The following is a 20,275-nucleotide window of genomic DNA, read 5'->3' as shown; positions in this document are numbered from 1 at the left end:
ACGTTAGATCACTTATGCCTAACTGTGGCTCATGACCAAAAGCAAGCAAATAAAGGAAGGAAAATCACAGAGAAAGATGTCTTTATATCAAGAACAGGACAAAGAACTACACCTAGACAGACAGAGAGCTTAAACCAATCTTTCTGTAATTGTCCTGACATTGCCTTCAATAGCTCTTTTAAGCATGGACTTGTTGCTGGAAGGTGCCCCCAGAGAAACAAAGCACAGCGATGCCTAAGACTCACTACTGCGTTTCAGAGGATGAAACGTGTCAATTTAAACTCAAAGATAGATTAAAACTACTGGAAAGTGGCTAGGGGAATTGCTTTCAGCTTTAGATTTTTTTTTTCTGCAGGCATAATTTAGTGCAGCTGATGAGACACAGTTTAGTAAAAAGCTGTTGGAATAGTGCATGCAAGCCTGAAAAACACTTCAGGATGATCCTTAGAGCCTGCAATTAGTAAAAGATGCTCGTGCTTTGTGAATGTCATCTGCTGAAGAGCAGTTTACCCTCAGGAGTTGCCTCTCCACTTCTTTACCCTCCACGGCTTTTCAGAAGATCCAAACCTGTGCGTGTTCTCAGCCTCATCCAGGCTGGAGCAGGCACAGGACTGAGGAAGGAGCTTTCAAGGCTTCACTGAAGCCATCACAAAAGGCTCTTTCAGGAACAGGTCTGAGCTAACAGGAAAGAAACAGCCCAAAACTGTGGGGAGGGAGGACTTTTTTTGAATCCTTCTCTGGTTTCTGGAGCACAGCATGCTTTGCATGCCCAGTGCCCTTTCAAAACACTACGGATGTGGCAGGCATCAGCACACAGCTATTCTGAGTACTGATGAAGGTGCCTTCCTACAAGACACCTTCCCTCCCTAGCAGCAGAGTCCAGGGATATGCCAGGGCTGGCAGAGTGCAGGCAAAAGCTGCTGCTCAAGAGTCCTTCCTGCTATGATGATTTTGTTATAATCAGCTGCAGCAGTTTTATTGTCCCCAAATAAAACCAGAAAAAAAGAGTCTGACTGTGACCTCAAGGGGACAAAATAATAACAACAGCAGCAAAATCTTAGAAAAGCTGATTTTCCTTTTAAAACCCTGCCAAAATTCATCATATAAAGTAGCACAGAGGTTTCTGGCTAATTAAATAATTTGACTGCAGTGGAGTTTTGTGTCCCTAAGCTCCATCTGTAAACATGAGCCAGAGCATTTTCCAGAACACCTCATGGTAGAAAGGAAGCAGGGAGAAGAAAGCAGCCAAGGAGCAGATGCTGATACTCTGGCTACAAGGGAATCCAACACTTGACCAAGGGTCAGTGATTTATACCACAAGAATGTTAATGACTACCAGCATGATGATCCAGCTCTTTGGTGAGGTCTTTCCTATACCTTCAAAGGACACTGAATACGGGTTTTTTTGAGAGCTGGGAGCAGCTATGGCTTGGTCTAACACATCTCAATGGACTGGGCTCATCTCCAGAAATTAGGACAGAAGTTTCTGCTCCTGTTTTTTCATCCCACAATGCAACCACAAACCCAGCCCCATTTTTACCTACTCCCTGAATGACCACTATAGACAAACTCAGAGGGAATTAGCCTTTGATCTCAAAGGACAGCAATCCTTTTTAACACTTGGGTGCCAAGCAATTCCTAAGAGTGCAAGAACCACCATCATTTTACACAGTCAGGACAGCGCTCTTAAAACTACCCGTTTTAATCACAGTGCATTATCATCTTCTGGTTGGTAGAAATAATAAAAAACTGAGATCCAAACCAAGACCTTACCTTGATGCCCCCAATCCTGTGCTCCCCTTTGAACTCCTTGCCGTTTTTCAGCCAGTAGATGGAAGGAGTTGGGTTCCCCCCCGCCGGACATCGGAAGCGAACGGTGTTGGCGGCGGGAACTGCCAGCAGCTTCTTCTCCATCTTATCTGGCCGGGTCCAGAAGGGAACACCTGAGAAAGGAAAAACCAAGCTGAACAGGCCCTTCCTGCCACAGAGGATATCAGCTGGTGAGCAGATGCACTTGAGGAGTCTTTGGCATGTGCAGATTGACAGTTAAATTGCTACCTGCTGCAGTTAAGATAAATGACACAGAAATGTTTTCCAGCTAAATGACTCTCGAAGACATAGAGAGGGTGTTTGCATTTCAGGTTTGTGATGAAAGGTTCATGACCAGGTTCTTGTCTTGGTAATGCCAGTATAAATCTAAAGGGGCTGCTTTTAAATCAACAAGTGGAGTTATCCCAGATCAGGATGAGAATCTGGCCTCGGCGTGTAAAAAGACACAGATGTACCTTTGGGACATTAGTAGGCAAGAAGCATAAACAACAGAAAGATGTTAGAACTGTAAAAGAATGTTGATGGGCCAGCAAGGGAGCAGAGAAAAAGTATGAGCTGAGTGCACTGGAAAATGTTCCTCCTCAGTGAGTACAAATGTAGTGTAGCCTCCTTAAGGGAAGGAAAGAAAAAAACGCGCCAGTGCCAAACTGGTTTATCATGTTTATGTTCTTTAAGTACGAGTGATTTTAATTTTAAAGATTCATGTTACCTTTGAACAGGGATAAATTTTAAAACACCAGTGTTAGCATGAGATACTTTTTATAATCTGCCTCAAGTACAGTTCCTTGGCTGTGTTACAAACATTACATATTAACTCCAAATTAAGGCAGCAGCAGCGGCAAACTCATTATACTGGGAAGAAAGAAAAAGTTTTTTAAAAAAAAGCCTCCCAAGCTTTCATTTCTGCTTAAGGAAACACTGCAGAGCTGCATATGCCATGTTTCCCCTGCCACATCAGGGCCACATCCAGCCCCCCAGATCTGTGCTCCACACCAAGGGCAAACGGGAGAGGGGGCAGGCAGGGTCTGGGCTGCAAAATAACAAGGAGGGCAAGGAGTGTAAATGGCATCTCCTCCAGTTGGGTAGGAAAAACTCTCAGACACAGAGCACCAGTTGCAGAGGTATGTGCACTTCTGGCCAAGACAAACTGAAGGCACTGGTCCTCCAAGAACTGCCTTGGAGAACACGATGGCCACCAAAGCTGTTGGGAAAGCCTTGCTGCTGGCCTCTCCTGCAGTGGTGACAATGCTCAGAAACACCACCCAGCATCACAGCCCCATCTCAGTGCTACTCTGAAGCCCCTGTAATCCCCTTGCCCTTGACAAGGGTGTACAAAGTTTCCCCTCTTGCTGCATCCCTTTGAGATGCATGGGAGCTGCTCCCTTTCTCCAGCACTCCTTAGCCCTGATGCATTTGGCTGCATGACACCCATCCCACTGCAATCCCAGCTAAGTCTGTGATTGACCCCACCTTGGTCTAAGTCCTCAGTGTGCCCCATGCAGGCTCCCTGCTGCATTCCAGCTCCAAGGATATTGCAGGAAAGATCAGCTCAGCCAAGGCAACCTATGCACCCACTGGTTTTTAGCACCTGCCAACACTCTCCTCATGTTTCCTCCTCCTTGCAAAGTCTGTGAGGAACTGGATGTCAGGAGCTCCATCCAGGATGCCCCTAAATGTGCTAGAGACAGCCCCACTGGGCACATCTCGTGTCCCATTTGCTTTCCCACCTCTGCAGTGGGATTGCTGGATATAGGTGCCACAGCCATCCCAGGGAGGGAAATCCAGCACTGAGGGTTTGCACCTGCCCTCAGCCTGCCTTGCACAACAGTGTGATGCCTATCAGAGGGATCTGTGCTCACCCATCCCGCCTCATTTTTCAAATAATGAAACTGCTTAAGGCCCTTTTCCTGCCAGGATGGCACCGGATCCAGCAGGAGTGTGGCTGGCACAAACATCAGCAAAAGGAGGAATCCCCGCAGTTCCCATGGCCCTGGAAAATCCCAGCTACAAACTCTGCTGTGAAAACACACCCAAGAGGCCTGAAATACCACATGACAAAATGAGCTAAAATGGGACGTCATGCAGCCACCTACCATTCCAAATGCTAGAACTGCACAAAAATGGGGAATGTTCCAAAAAACATTAGAAGAGTGGGTGCAACTGTTAAAGGAAGAAAAGGTCTTGATGGTAAAAGGATGATGATGTTATAGCATGAAGGAAGGGCAGAAACCAAGCAAAGACTGGGCAAATCTCCAGGCAGCAGCAGGGAGTGAATGCAGAGGACACTTGGGTGATGTTGGGAAGGCTGGAGAGGAGAGGGCTCCAGAAACCATGCTGGGAGATGTCTGGTTTCTGCAGCCTGGGTCATTTCCTGGCCAAATGCTTCCTTTTGGCAATGCACCCTGATTTTCTGGGGACATTGCAAGAGGTTAACAGGGCTACAGGAGAGAGGTATGGCAAAGGCCAGGAATGGATAGAAAAGTCCCCTTTTGCCACCACCAGGAGGGCAGCCAAATAACCTGCTGTTTGTTGTTTGATTAACATACCTGCCCACAATAAATCCCATTTTATGCTGTTATTGACAATCATCTAGGCACTGAAGTGTAATTACATCACATGGTCAGGACCAGGTTCCTCCTTTTGCTTTTTGGGGCTCTTCCCTTTTACACAACAACTGCATGTGCTGCAGGGTGATGTAGGGTGATGTTTTAACATGTTTTTTCACCCAAAAGATGAGTTTGAATCTCACAGAAGATCCATCAATCCACTGGCTGCAAATGTTGTCAATGAAGCCAAGGGGGATTTTGCTATAGGATATCAGAGAGGAGCAAGAGGGAGCCCAGGAAAGTTTCCAGCTGAGGATATTCTCCACATGGAGCAAAGGCAGGATTCGCTCCTGCCTCCTGCAATTAGACACAACTTCTTCCCTGAGTGCTTTCCCTCGTTTGGGTGCTCTTCTGTGAGATTCAGGGCTTGCCAGGGCTGGGCACCCCTGGATTATTGTGCCAAGACTCAAACAGGGCATTGCTCTCAAGTCAAACTGGAACTGGAAGAAAGCATCTACACATTGAAAACAGTGCCTTTGTTCTCACTTGCAGGACCAGCGAACAAAACATCCCTGCTCTTGCTTAGCTCTGCTCTGAGTCCTTTCATTACCACTTTTTAAGGGGCTGAAAATGTTGCTAACTCTTCTTTTCAAGCAGAGCTTGCAAAGCTCCAGAGAGTTTTGGGAGCGGGAAAAGAGGAAGGATGAAAGACAGGAAAATTTTCTAGACCAGCTCTCTCTAAATTAATTACCAGCAATGGTTTTGCATGTGCAGGTGTGAAAAAAAAAAAAGGGGGGGGACTGGCAAACATTATCAGCAGCCCTTTCCCATCATCAAACACTGAGCCTGACGGTCCATTTTGTTCGTCAAAGACACCGGCCACCCATCCAACTGGAATGACCAATTAAAAAAAAACACTGAGAGCAATACTTGGAATAATTAATACAGCCAAGCGCTCATTTAGCAATTAGGAGCTGCCACCAAATTCTGTGGCAGACAGAATCAACCCTAATTGTGTAATTTCCCCAGCTGACGCCTCCGAGGACAGAGCCAGATTTAATTGGAGATTATGGGGGCTCTTTGAAGGTGCTGGGGCTGCGCAGCGGGGGCTCCAAACAAACAGATACAAGAGGGGTAGGGAGCACTGGGGCAGAAGCACAGTGTGTGAAAAGGGAGTTTTGTTTTTGTTTCGGGGCCAGCAAAAACAGCTGTAGAGAACAGAGGTATTAGAAAGCCTCTTTCTGCAAAGGCGGATCACGGTTTGTGACAAGGATGCAACAAACGAGCTGATTTGAAGCTGCTGAAAGTTCTCCTTAATTCTTTTCTGCTGCCCATCCCTAAGGGATGCCCTGTGTCTGTACTGCCCTTCAGAGAGGAAGCTGAGAGTGAGCAGAGCAGGGCATTTCACATGGAATTTGGTACTTACAACCCTTAAGATTAACAAGATTGGCTGCAAACTCATGATGCTATTGGAATCAGCTTTCCAAACTCTCCACCATATGAGGATGAGAAACTCTGCTGAGTAACACAATTAAGCCAGAAAAGTAACTTATCATCATGAGGGGTCAGGACAAAAGGATTTTCTTCAGTGATATGCAGTGTGGCAACACTCAGTGAGCCAGTCCAGGATGGATTGCCTCCTCCTAAATATGAAGCACTACCAGTTCTACTGACTAGATACCTTTAAGGTCCCTTCCAACCCTAACCATCCTGTGAGTCTGTGGTATTTTGCTTTTGCATGAAGGCATCTATGGCCTTTCCTCCTCTAACTACTGACCACAGCTGTGTCTGCTGCCTGAGCAGGGGCTCAGACACACCATTAGCAGGGCACATTTTTGCCACAGGAGATAGAGGACATGGGTCTTTGGGCTGTTCACAGAACACGGCACTGGCTACACCATGTGTGCCTGTCTGGGATGGTCCTTCAGCCCCTGCTCCTGGAGGAATGTCCTGACAGTGGTGGTACCAGGGTTAACAACACAGCTCCCCAGACTCAGGAGACCTCTGAGGGTTACGTGGAGGATCTGACACCAAAGAAAACAACAAAAAGTAAACCCATCTCACGAAACGCTGTGAGGTTTCACCAAACTGACACATTAAGCTAATCAACCAGTTTTAAAGCAGATGAGAATCCAACTTTTTATAAAAAGACCTTTAAGCAAAGCCAGCCTTTACCTTCAGGTCTAAAAACAGAGACAGCTTCAAAGTCAAGAAGACCCAGAAAACAGGCTATAAATACATGTGGTGAAACGTGTGTTTTCCTTTTCAGTGAAGAAAAATGTTTTTCTGTACCATAAGCCAGCTGATGTTTTGCGATACCTGTTGCTAAGAGATTGAGTTCTCTATAAACCACATAAAAATGTACAGAATGATCAGTTGTGCTCATAAGAAGCTGCTCTGCAGCAGAAAAAAACCTCCTGACCAAACCAGACCTTCCCTAAGTCTGTACCCTCCTTCAGCAGGCACCAGGAGCCCTGAGCACCTCTGCAAAGTTTACCTGGCAGGATTTGGGCACTGATTAGAAGCTATCAGAAAATCACTAACTGCTGCTGCTGGGTCTCCTGGCACTGTATCTCACCCTCACTGTCCACACACTGCACACACAGCAGTATTAACTCACTGCAGGGGCAGAACTGATTGAGAGAGTCCTGCATATCCAATGTTATGAGCAGAAGAGATTTTCCAGTCATGTTGAACTTCTGCCAACGTACAGCCGATTGGGAGTTCAAATGCAAGACATTTATTTATTAAAAACACATACACGTGGGCAGCTCACTCTGCAGAAGTATAAAAAGAAGAGCAAAACACAACACTAACACCTCTGAAGCCTGTAATGATCCTGATTAATGCTATTGCACTTAAAGAGAACAGCACTGGGATTGACAGAGATTCACTGTGAAAGCACCAAGCACTGTCCTGGGACTCTCTTTCTCACAGGAGTGAAAGAAAAAGGCAGTAAAGCCAAAGAGGTTACTCTCACTTATGGCATCCATAGACGTGGCCCTTGGCTAGTTTATGTTTTGTACTCTGACTCCTGTCAAGATGTTGGTATGGACCAGAATCAGAATAATTAAAAGTAAAGCAGTCAAGGTTTGAAATGGTATAAAACTGGTGTAACATCAGTGTAGTAAAACAAATATATATATACACACACAGTAAGTGGGGGGCTTGTCTGGATTTACATGCAAGAAGAATTTGTAACTACTCATCTATTCAGATTCTCAGCATCAAGTCTTCTAAATGCAGTACTGCTGCTGTAGGATTCCACAGCAGCAATACTACTCTGGCAGCTGTTTCTAAATTTTCAGATAAATTTCATCATGGTTCCATCCTAAGGTCACTGATTTCAACAGAGAGAGAGAGCTGCTCTGCAACTACATCAACAGTGCTTGGGAGCCACAGCTTCTTCAAAGGAAAGGCCTCTGCACCCCAGAAAAACAACCTACCTGTATCTTCTGACTCATCATCATCATCCTCATCATCACCTGACGAAGGGGAATCTGCAAAGAGACAAGAAAGGAGTGAAGCAGCAAGAGGATGGTGTGTGGGGACACCGTGCTGGACGAGGCTGTTGGTGCCATGTGCTCTGGCCAGGAGGACACCCAGGGGTGGCTCTCCCTTCCCTGCAGCTCCACCAGCCCAGCCCTCTGATGCTGCTGGGCCAGGCACCTTCTCAGCTGGGAGAGAGGTGTTGAGAGTTTGCCAGCACTCTGAAAACATCCTCCAATGTCAAACACTTCTCCCTGTGTGAAATGCTCTCTTCCTCATAAAAGCAAAAGAAACTCTAAACCAGAAGATTTCTTTTTGCAGAACAAGCTCTCTGACTGCTTATTTTTTTCTTCCCTCTAGCATTCACTCTGAAGACTTTTTATTTCATCATGTCTCAAAAGTACAGGTCAGCATTTCTAATTCACTTTCCCTGCATTTTTCTTTAAACTCAATATCCCCCTGCCACCTCTCCCTTTATTAACTCCTTGTTTAAACACCAAGACCAAAACTTTTGAACTTCTTGCAATCAAACCTCTCTCCATCAACATTTTGATGGCTATTCCATGAACCAGTTCCCTTTAGTTATACTCCTCCCACAGAGGCACCTCAAGGCTGTAACTCAATACAGGTAAACAGGTGGGAATTTTCCATCTGTATCTCTCCAAAACATCCTGAACTGTTTCTTCCAATGTGGTCTAACATTTCACCTTCTCTAAGCTGTCCACAATGAAGGCTCAGTCCCTCTTCCCCTCATCAAGTGACTACTGTAAATGTAAATGCCATTATCAAATAGAAGCTTAGTGTTTGATTTAGTTTACACAGTTCAGTTTAGTACAGTTCAGCATCTGGAAGATTTTGCATCACTGATATTACATAATCTCCTGGAATTTTTCTTTTAAATAAAGGCAAAATGCTATCAACCCAGCAGCCTTTGTGTTCTGAGACAGTGATAAAAGAATTTGGCCTTAAACACTACAAAACAGGAGACTTTATGAGTGTTCAACATGTAGTCAGAAATGTAAAGCACTGCTTTAGATCCAACCAGGCAGAACATCATTTATTGCAAGATGCACTCGAGTTTTCTTTTGTTTTCTGACCAGCACAGTGGAGGTAATAATGGAAAAAGAAACAGGTGGGGAGGGGATAAAAGGAGGGATAAAGAAGGAAATGTAACAACAAGTAGTTCTTCCCTGCAGAATCTGCAAGAAGGGCCTTCCAGGCATTTTCCCCATCCACAGAAGCAACACAGGAAACATCTCCCTGCCTTAGACTGCAGGGGCTCATCGTGCTTTGCACCCTCTCCTTGGCAAAGCCTCAAGGACGACTTCAAGCATGTATCTAACTGCAAATCCACAGTGAGGTCCTGCTGGCAGCAGAACTAGGGAAATGCCATGGGGCTTGCTGCAAGTGAAGTGGATGTTTAGGTGCTTTGGCTGATCCAGCAGGTTTACTCAAGTCCTGGCGAAGGCAGAAACTGAGCCAAATCGCCACCAGCATCGATGGAGAAATCAGCACCTTCTCAGCTCTGCTCTCACATTTGGTTACCCATATATTAACACATGGTTATAGTTTACCTCTGCTTTCCAAGGAATCCATCATGACCAGAGGAGTCGGATCAATTTTTAAACTAGTTAAAAAACACTTCCACAAGGTTGAGAGAAGTCTTTGACTTTTCTGGTTTTCAAGATGAGAAGTGCAGCTTAGACTTTAAGACCAAATATCCCATATTGATAGCTGCTGTCCTATTCAGGTTACTAAAACATCACCTTTTTCAAAAAAGTGACTAAAGATTATAAGCTACTTGTTTATCATTTACTAAAATAGTAATCCTTTGCAGAAGTTGTTGAGTATTGGCAAGAACTGTTCAAAAGGGCTTAAATTATGAATGAAAAGGGACTTGATTTGTTCAGTCACCTGTTTTGTAATGCTTGGTCTTGGGTATTTTGAAAGCTCTGTTTGCTGGTACCAGCTGCAGTCCACACTCATCACAGGGGTGCTGCTCAGCCACTAAATCCAAAGGCTGTTCTGTGCATGAAATGGTTGCAGAAATGGAGCTTCTGCCAACAGGGCTGGATATCAGTTTGGGCATGCAGCCTCTGCACGATCCTTTCCAAGTGCTCAGGTTGGAAGGGGACAGTATGTTTCTTTTGGTAAACTAGCAAAACACTCAAGCCCTTGTCTGTCAAGGGAGGAATTTTAAAGAGAACAAATCCTGCTAATAATCAGCCCGGTTCTCAGCCCTTGAATGCCAGCTCCAGCATCTACTTGCTCTGCTTCCAGCATCAAACATCCCCCTAAGCACAGTCAGAGTCACTGCAGAACAGTTTGTTGCAGACTCCAATCTGCTGGCTCTGTGCAGGAAAATCCTGATATGCCCCTAGGACCTGGAAGCACCTCTCAAAATGGAACTCACCTGTGGATCAGCTATTCCAAACACACCTAGCCCAGTTTTGCTCACTTAAGAATACAGATCAGAGCAATTCCAGCTTGTTAGTACAGCTTTAAACAAGTTTAATGCAGAGAACAACTCCAGCCCCAAACATCAGATATCCACATGAACACCTGACCAGATACCTGAGCTAATTGCTGGCATTACCTTTAAGAATTGAGGACACAAACCACAGATCTCTGATCACAATCTCATCTCTGCAGTGCCACACTGAGCAATCAATAGTAATCATGAAGAAATATCTGAGTATATGAGAGGTGCCACTATTGCCACATAAAACAGGGCTTCAAAGTTTTAAACGAGTGCTGCTGACAGCTAAAAAGGAGGCTCCCACATTACAGCACTTTGGTGGTAATGATAGTGGGCTAATAGAATCAAAGACTCATAATGTTGTCAGAAAGCAGGTTCAGGTTACTCGCTAGTTCTTAAGCTGTTATTAGCTATTATTAGTGAAGAGGAAAAATACAGGGGCTTAAACTTTTTAAAAGCAGAGGATTATCAGTCCTTCCACTATTAAAAACAATTTCTCACTTTACAAACTTTTGGGGCTGGCAGCTGTTTCATTTGAGCATGTAACCAGCTGCCCTCTCCTGCCTGCCTGCTGCCCCTTGAACTCAAAAGCATTTTCATGTCACTTAGGAAAAAAGAGAGAGTAACATTTCTAACAACCTGCAGTTCACTGGATAGTTCCAATAATGGTACCTAGTTAAAGAAAGCCTTTCAAGGGCCAAATACTTCTTTAACCATTTAATTGATATGACCTTGAAGCATTCACAGCAATCTCCAGTAACATTCAATAAAAAGCAGATGTTGCTAAAGGCTTGGTGAAACAAGCTTTTATTCTCATGATGGTTTTCTCACACAAAATCCTATTGCAAAAGAAAGCTCCTTATAGAGTGGATGTGATTCACAATCACAAACATCTCTGTGTTTGGTTTTCAGACAGAGACCCTTACTTTTTGAGGCAACTCAACTTTTGGAGAAAGGACCTGCTATTCAAAGATTCTTGAAAAAGCTCCAACAGTACAAGGGCAAATGAAAGTTTTCAAATCCTGAGATCCACAAGGAGCTAATTCTCTTGAAAATTCAGCCTTTTAACCTGTGATCAGGAGGTTTTTTTATCTGCTCCCAGTGATGAGTATCCACCATCTACCAATGCATCAGCTTGAAATCATGAAAATGACCTTTGTGTTGGTGGTTAGCTATCTGGAAACAACAGATTTTTCTGGCACTCTGTGTTTAGTGATCCAGGCTTGGACAGCTTGTAGCTGTTCTGTTCTATCATCCTCATCACAAAAAATATGGCCAAGCAAATGACAGAATGTGCTTTTGCTAACACAGCACTTGTTAGCAACGTATGAATCCCTGTAAGTAACTTCAACGAAGGACATATTTTGGATATACACAGTTTACAGATAAGCTACCTCTAAAACAAGCTAGCAACTTGTGATAGCTGTGATATAGGGCAGAGATTTACCAGCCACAACAGAGAAACAGTCTTCAGGAACTTCCAGCTTTTACGTGTAATTTTGCCACTGATTTGTCACATAACAAGGAAAACATCATTTAACCCCTGTGAGCCACAGTTCACTCACTCACAAAAGACTTCAAAGGCACATGTAGCATTGCATCTATTTGAGTGTTAAGGGGGATCTGAGGTTTAATCTGACTAGCACCCTTTCTCAGTCTCTCTCAGTGTTAACATCAAGCTTCAACATTTGGTAGGGACACGCAAGCATTCTTCAAGTGGTTTGTTTTGCCAATCTAATCACTGTCAGGAGTTACCAGGGAGGTGCAGACCTTCCAAGGACAGACAAATACCACAAACCAGCAGTTGTGCTGAACATGTGAAAGGGCAAAAATTTAAAAAAAAAGAAAATCACTGTAACAGCTGTATTTCTGCACATACCTGTAACTCTGACTGTAAAGTTTCCCAGGACCTCGTTGGAATGCCTTGGCTTGCAACTGTACAGCCCCGAGTCATCATATGACACATTGATTATCTTCAACAGTTTTTGTCCAATATGAGTTCTGTTGGTAGGTGCAATTCCAATACCATCTTTAAACCAGAAAACAGACACAGAAGAGCCTTGGGTGTTACAGGAAAGTTCAATGGTATCTCCATTTCCAAACACCAACTCTTCTAGAAAGGCGGTCTCGCTCCTCAAGTATTCTGCAAGGGAGAAACAAATGGAGATGAATAAATAAGAGCAGGTGTCAGAGACAGAAAGAAAAAAGAAACATATCTTTTATTTGCTCTACTGATGCTTCCATGTGCCCAGATCTTCCCCTTGCCTGTCACAGCTGTGCAAAGACAGTCAGGTCTCTGGCAGACCTACAAGGATGGCTTTGACCCTGTAGCAACCCAAACACGTCCACACCACCAGGTGCATCACCACAAACAGCACAGACCACAGAAGGGTCATTGCAGCACCCAGTGCTGCAGAAATGACTGTGTTCTGGCAAGTTCACAGCTCAGTCTGGACCTCCTTTTGTCTATTCCTCTCAGTCTGTCCACAAACCCAACGAGACCCAGCAAGGACAGGATACAAGGAGCAGAACTGGAGATAAACCAAATGTCTTATGTGACTCTGAGTGACCCAAGGGCAACTGTCTGAAGAAAACAGGTGGAAGGCTGGACAGAAGATGCAGGCTGGACTAGCTAAAATAAATCAAGCTGTCACTAGCTTCCTGCTGAAGTTATTCTGTGTGCAACAAAAGTGAAGAACCAAAGACATATTCACAGATAATGACTTCACTGTGAAATGACTGCAAGCACAGCAGCTCCAAATACCTGGGGATGTAGCACTGGCTCCAGGCTGCTCTTTTGCCTTGAGGTAAAAGAGTTGGAGCAGGCTGCAAGAGAAAAATGTATTGTTTTTCTCTTCTTGTCATGCATGTTTTTATTCTTGTATAAATGTAAAGATTTAAAATATAAAAAGGCTGCAGTCAATAGCCTTGGAGGGTAGAAAGAAAGGATTCCGGGAGCCTGAAAAGGTGGTATTTCTTGGGAGGTATTCTCTTGCAGGAGGCAAAGCCCACACTCATTGGGATTACAGAGAACCTTTCCTCATACCATGGCAGCAATTCCAACTCAAATATTTTATGGTTTGGCCAGAATGTTGTGGTGTTCATGCAGTCAAAGCTTTAGGGTGTTGGGTTTTTTTCCCTTTTAATAAAAATTTTCCCTGAAAGCATATACTTCTAGTAAATCAAAAAAGAAGACTGAGGTCCATGCACAGTCTCCTTGCTGTCAGACCAGCACCCATTGCTACATTTGAGTGTTCACCCACAGTCTCTTCCCAACTGGGATGTATCTCTGGGGGAAATATGGTCAAGAAATATTCTGGTTTAACTTTTCAAGATTTTTCTTCCTTCTTCTAGACTGTGAGGATTTTTTCACTGATTTTTTCACAAACCTTGGCTTCAAATTATTAAACCCTGTGGACAATATTGCACTTGCAAGACTGAGTACTGCTTTAACTCTGATGGAACCTCTTGCTAATTTAATCTACAGGAAAACAAACCCCACACAACTGTACAACCCCTCCACACAAAACACAGTTCTACCAAAGCTGTTTGCCAAATGATCAAGACTTGTGTATCTTGGCTTTTGTATTATAACCTACTGAACAGGAACAAGCCCAGACTAAGCACAGGCCAAACTGTACTGGTTAGCCCTTTAAAAGGAAATAACTCTTTTTTGAAAACCATAAGGAACCTGGGTTAATGACAAAGCAACAAAGAATTTTCATAAAATGTATACAGGGAATGCTGGAATGAGGAGGAAAGTCAGACTCGGCAGCTGGACTGGGGTCTCAAGCTTCTTCTGTGGAATGAAGCAGCATCTCTTGTTTCTGACAACTCTATTTTGCCATCTCTACCCTCAATCTCCCCAGCTGGTTTCCAGCAGACATTGTGGTGCAAAGTTTGGTTCTAGTGACTTTATTCCTACTGACTGGGAATAATGTCATGAAACGTAGCAATGAGTTAAAAGGAGAATGCTACTAATGGTCTTAATCTCACTTCTGTTAACTGCTTTTCAAACTTTTGTTTATATACTTACAGCTTAAAAAATAAACAGGACCCAAACTGGGGATCTCTACAAAATATTTAAATGGGCACTCAAATGCTTTTAAGCACTTTGCCAACCGTGACCTTGGAGAACCAATTTTTACTCGCCTTCCTTATATAGCTTTCAAGTACGAAGATAAATCTGAAAGCAGAGACAGTCTCATTTCCATGCTTAAAACAGCAGGAGTTCAAAGCAGGGAACCAAAGCTCACATCTCTCACAGAGTGGCCAGAGTCCACCACCTCCTTCCTGCCTTCCAGCTGCAGTGCCTGGTGTTTCCAACAACTTTTCAACCAGAGACACCAAGACAGGAAGGAGAAATGAAGTTTCCCCCTCTGAGGGCAACACCCCAGCTATAAAAAAATGGGAGGGGACACAGCCAGGAGAGCTGAGCCCAGCTGACCCAAGGGATACTCCAGACCATGAGATATCATGCTCAGCAATAAAACTGGGGAAGGAGGAGGATTGTTTGGAGTGGTGGCATTTGTCTTTCTCAGCCACTGTATGAAGGAGCCTGGCTGTCCTGGGGATGGCTGAACACCTGGGAAGTGGTGAACTAATTCCTTGTTCTGCTTTGCTTCTGTGTACAGCCCTTGCTTCTCTTACTTATTGCCACCCATGAGTTTTCTTGACTTTTGCTCTTCCAATTCTCTCCTCCATCCTCTGACATGGGGTGAGCAAGCTGCAATGTGGGGCTGAGTTCCCAGATGGGGTTAAACCATGACACACAGGTATAAACTACCAGGGAGGTAACTCCTGTGAGGGTTACAGGAGCCCATCTGACATTTGCCAGCAGAGCAGAGATTAATACACTTGAGCTTTAACGGGCTCTTCCAGAGAAAGAGCCAGTCTGGGTTGTGGGCTCCCAAGATATGACTAAAATTCAATGAATTTTTAGTTTAGCCAAAGCAGTAAGGACTTGAGACCCACCAAGAGATTCATCTGATGGAGATCAATACTTGCAGCATCATCACTGCTCCTAGCAAACACACTACAGACAAAGAGACCATTTTTTAAGCTGTTCAGAGGAGCAAAAAGGCAGCAACTGGCTGGAAACACCTTCCACAATGAGGAACAGTTGGCCCAGCAACGCTGAAATGCTTTTGTATGTATTCACTTATAAGGATAAGATACTTCATCTCTGTAGCTGCTTGGCTCATCCCAGCAATAATTCACTTTCTGTGTGGTTCACAGCTCCAAGTACTTAAGTGTGTCAGTATTTCCATCAGCTGTCTGCTCCTCTCAGACATCAATACTTGTTCCTGGCTGAGCCTGGAAATGTTTTATTTTGGTTTTAACACATGCAGCTCTCAAGTTATTTATTATTCAGGCACGAAAGGATGAGGAAAAGGTGGAGGGTGGCAGGCTATCCCTGGGCTGCTAAGGAGATGGAGGGTGGTGGGCTATTTCTGGGCTGCTTATGGTCCCCCCAAAAATCCAAGCCAACCTAGAGCCTGCCTGATGCCCTCCTGGGTGTCAGGGACTATTCCCAGATGCTGCTGGGGACTGGTCCTGGGCAGCAAAGGCTCACAGTGATAGGTGAGGGAGCCCCAGGTCCCATGTCACCTTACAGGGTGCTGGGTTCTGGCTCCAGAAAATTTCTTTCTCTTCACCTTTCATTTTTCCTCTGGAATAACTTCTCACAACCCTACTTTTTCAAACATCAAAGTGTTCCTGAGCCTCCTGAGGAACTGCTCTGGTGGGGTACATGCAGTACCTGATGATGGGTACATCATCATCATCCTTTTCCTTCAGTGGGCATCCTGCAGCAGGGGAACATCCACCACACAAACTCAAACTACACTGGGACCCCCCCACGGAGCACCTGAGGCACACAACTTTCAGTACCACCAGCAAGAGATTCCTGACCCCACCCTGCACCCTGGCAATGCCCAAGAGGCTTTCCAGAATTGCTTCACAGCCCAGTGCTGGAATGGACTGAGGCTCAACCCTAAGTGGATCATGTTTTTCCTTTTTCAAGCTGGACAAGCTGTATTTGGCATGTTAACAAGCACAGAGACAGCAGCGCTCCACACATTTCTCTCTTCAGGTTAATTTGAAATTGTTTCTTGTTCTATGTATTTTATTGCACCAAATCCACCGTGACAGGATACATTATGGGATCACAGAGAGCTTTCTCCTGTGCAGTTTGTTATCCCATTCCCAGGGGGGATCACAGTCTCAGCCAGTAAGCCGGTGCATAATTGCTGGAGCTGTATGAAAACCTCCAGCATCAGGGGGATGAACACAGCTACGGTGGCAAAGAGCATGTACAGTATCTCCAGACTCAGACCAGCACTGTGTCCTGTACATTTAGCCCTGGTTTATTCTAAATAAATGTCTGACCTGGATGTAATAACAGAGTATTATCCACCCAGTGGATAATATTCAGGTGTTTTCACAATACCTGTGTGGCTGTTCTTGAGATGGAGTCACTTTTTCACCTCACCTTGGGAGTTCTGCACTGGGAAGAGCAAACTTCCCAGAAGAGAAATAAAACACTTTTCTTGCCAAATTCATTTAAGACCTGTCTAAATCTAAAACGTAGCCAGGAAAAGTGACAAGTGGCCTCAGTGTCACCTCCCCAGAGGTGCACAGAACCCACATCCCCATTCCCTGTCTCCTCCCAGAGAGGCAGACAGGCCCTAGGGGAACACTGAAAACCTCCAAACCAGCCCTGGGCCCTGCAGCACTGCAAGCCCCTGTGAGAGGTGGGCATGATAAGATCCTGGGATAACCTGTTTCCCCAGGAACCTGCCTTCTCAGGGCAGATAAGATCGAGGGAGAGGTGCAGTCCATGCACACCCTCACTGCTCTGCAGAGAGCTGATGGGGTATTTATTTATTTTATATATATATATATAAAATATATTTTAAAAATTACAAATATATATATATAATACCCCTATATAGAGATATTAAAAACACACACATATATATATACACCCCCTATATATAAATAAAAATACCCATATATATATACACACACATATTAAAAATACCCCTATATATATATACACACAGACACACACACATATATATATATTTATATTTGGCAGTGCTTTATACAGGGCACAGCTTCCCCTCCTTTCTGCACAGCCACGATGGTGCCAGAGGTGGAACATCCCTGCCTGGCTATGGCCCTGTCACCCCAAAATGCTCCTCCACCAGCAAGGCACAGCTAATACATCAAATACATGCACCATGTTATATAAAGTATTTTGTGTATATATTTTCTATTCTATTTTATTTATAAAAGAAAAAGGATTATATAAAACATTCTGTTTTCTCTCTTCCCCACCTCCTCTCCCCTTCTGAGGTCAAGACCCCTCTTGCAGCACAGTTCCCAGTGTCAGGCTGCAGCCAGCCTGGGAAGAAGGGGCTTGCTCTGACAATCACAGCAGCACAGGATGCTTTGCTGAAGCAGTATCACCTCCAGAGTGGTGTTTTGCTGGGTTATCTCCCCTGCTCAGCGGGGCTCACACCCAGAAATAAAATGCTGCAAAAATAAAATGTCTGTATCTGTAAAAGTCTAAACTGTAATACAAAAATATGTCTTTAGATAATCATATCAGAAAAGGGTTTGCCTCCATTATTTCAAAGAATCACAGAATCACAGAGTGGTTTGCATTGGAAGGGATCTTAAATATTATCTCATTCCAACACCCCTGCCATGGGCAAGGACACCTTCCCCTAGACCAGATCACTCAAAGGTACCACTTTATCTTTCTTATATTGCAAGTGTTTGCTTGGGAGGATGCAGTTCTCCTGGAAAAGCTTAAAACAGCCTTAATAATAATAATAATAATAATAATAATAATAATAATAATAATAATAATAATAATAATAATAATAATAATAATAATAATAATAAATTATAATAATAATAACAATAATGCAAAGTAGACTGTTTATACTGTATTTGCACTGCAGTGGCCTATGCAATTGTTACCAGAGTTTTCTTTCAAAGACATGAACAAGTAACTGCACTGTGTTACCACCCCATGGGATTTTCTTAGATCTGTTTTAGGAGAAAAGCAAACCTTTTTCCCAGATAATTAGCAGAACAACAACCAGGTTTAGTTCTGTCATATGCAGCTTTCTTTATAAACAAGAGATTATGGAAAGGAATAAAAAAAAATCTCTACTGTTTAGCTTGGCTATCCCCGACTTTGGAAGAGCTTCCAAAATGGAAAAAGCAGATGTTGCAAATCTGCCTTATCTACAGAGCAACTGTTGACTCTGTTGTGCAAATCCTAATTTACATCTGCATGAAAGGTTTCAGAGATTAAATGGCATTCAAGGAGGAATATTAGCTTTTCTCCCTCCCTCCAGCTCTCCTTTGAATGGATTTACTACTGGCAATTAGCTTTCTGTTCCATCGGCCAAGTAGAAAACAGGATTCATCAGGACTCTACGGTATCCTCCTTTTAATGGACTGTTTTCTTAGATCACCCAATTCAGGCACAGAGAGTTTAAAGAAATAAATTGCAACAAAGCTAAAACAGTTACAAAAACACTTGGGCCAGGAGGATTTCCCTCTGACACTTGGAAGTCCTGAGGAGGACAAAAAAACCCCACCAGAGAACAAACCAGAGGGGTGTCCTGGCTACACCTAAAAAGTTGGGAATGTAAACCCCTCCAAGAGTCACAGAGCTCTGGTTGCTGCTGAGAGCCCAGAACTGGTCTCAAGGACAGCCCTCAGCTGGGGATTGCTGGCTTAAAGGAACAAGCAGCGAGGCGAAGTTTTCCTTAAAATCTGGCCAGATTGTGCAGTCAAACACTTGGTTCCCCACTCACAACAGGGGAGCAAACACCACCCACATGTATTTAGTTAGCTCAGAGTCCTGCACTGAACTCTTTTTACAGAAATGAAAGAACTGGTAGGAAATGTCTCCATCAATGGTCCCCAAAGGCAGGGAGCAGTGGATGGAGGCAGCACGGGCCTGCTGAGGTCCCCAGGCTATGGGAGCCCCTAGCTCCTGCTCAGGGATGCCCACGCAGGTGGCTCCTGGTGCCAAAGTCTCTGTCCTTCCTCAGGGAGGGCAGCAATGAGCTGTACCGGTGCCCAGCAGCCCATTCTCAGGGTGGGGGTGACACCAGTGCCAGCCTGGCAGGAGGAGCACACCCTGGCCCACAGCTCACACAGACCACCGAGGCCAACCGTGGTCACTGCTCAGGGCTGGGTGATGGGACTCTCACTGATGGGCTGTCCTGGGTGAGCACAAGAGACTGTGCTGTGTCCTTTTGGTGTCTGCCTCCGAGGAACAGCGGCCAACTCGGCCTCAGCTTTTGCTCAGCACAGCAGGGGCATCCCAGCTTGATGCTGACAGACAGATCCCACCACAAAGCAGCTGATGTTTTACATTTCTGCTCTACATGGCTGAGGAAGCCTAAAAAAACCCTCATCGTTGCAGCAAGCAAGCAGCTACCACAAGCCCTTTCAAAGCTATGTAAACTGAGGCACAGAATGAGGTTTGCCAGCATCCCAATGGATTGGGCAAGGCTTGCCCCAGATCTCTATCAGAGCAGAACTTGGTCCTGCTAAACTGTGGAGCCCTGAGCAAACCTGTGCTCTTCAGCATCAGTGCACCACAGCATCCCTCCTACTTGGTTACCTGGAGGGGTTTTGTAGGTGACACATCCCAAGAAATGGGATGTGAAAGAAATCTTGGCAGAGTACGCTACAAGGACACAGCTTACACGAAGGACTGCTCCACAAAGCGTAGGGAAAGGAGAGCAGCTGTATCTGGAAACATTTTTAAACTTTGTTATAATGTTGCTGAATGTTTCCTCTGTTTTTTTGTTTTGTTTTGGTTTTTTTTTTCCTGGACTCTCTCTTTATACCTTCATTTCCTTTCTAAAAATCCTTCAAAAAATTCATTACT

The 20,275-nt window shown here is 44.4% G+C and overlaps 1 protein-coding gene across 6 annotated transcripts in view; it reads right to left on the bottom strand.

Moving 5' to 3' along the window:
* Positions 1 to 20,275, bottom strand: part of FGFR3 (fibroblast growth factor receptor 3) — a 56,016-nt gene that overhangs the window by 22,215 nt on the left and 13,526 nt on the right. For all 6 annotated transcript variants that reach the window (XM_063401466.1, XM_063401467.1, XM_063401468.1 and 3 more), the window contains exons 3-5: positions 12,224 to 12,487; positions 7,823 to 7,876; positions 1,774 to 1,943 (exon numbers count right to left, since the gene is read on the bottom strand). In XM_063401466.1, coding sequence (XP_063257536.1) covers positions 1,774 to 1,943; positions 7,823 to 7,876; positions 12,224 to 12,487 — 488 coding nt within the window. The remainder of the gene's footprint in view (positions 1 to 1,773; positions 1,944 to 7,822; positions 7,877 to 12,223; positions 12,488 to 20,275) is intronic.

This window comes from Prinia subflava, chromosome 7 (assembly GCF_021018805.1).
Source record: "Prinia subflava isolate CZ2003 ecotype Zambia chromosome 7, Cam_Psub_1.2, whole genome shotgun sequence".
Lineage (NCBI taxonomy): Eukaryota > Metazoa > Chordata > Aves > Passeriformes > Cisticolidae > Prinia > Prinia subflava.
The sequence above is the reverse complement of the archived record's forward strand: the minus strand, read 5'-3'. Positions and strand labels throughout refer to the sequence as shown.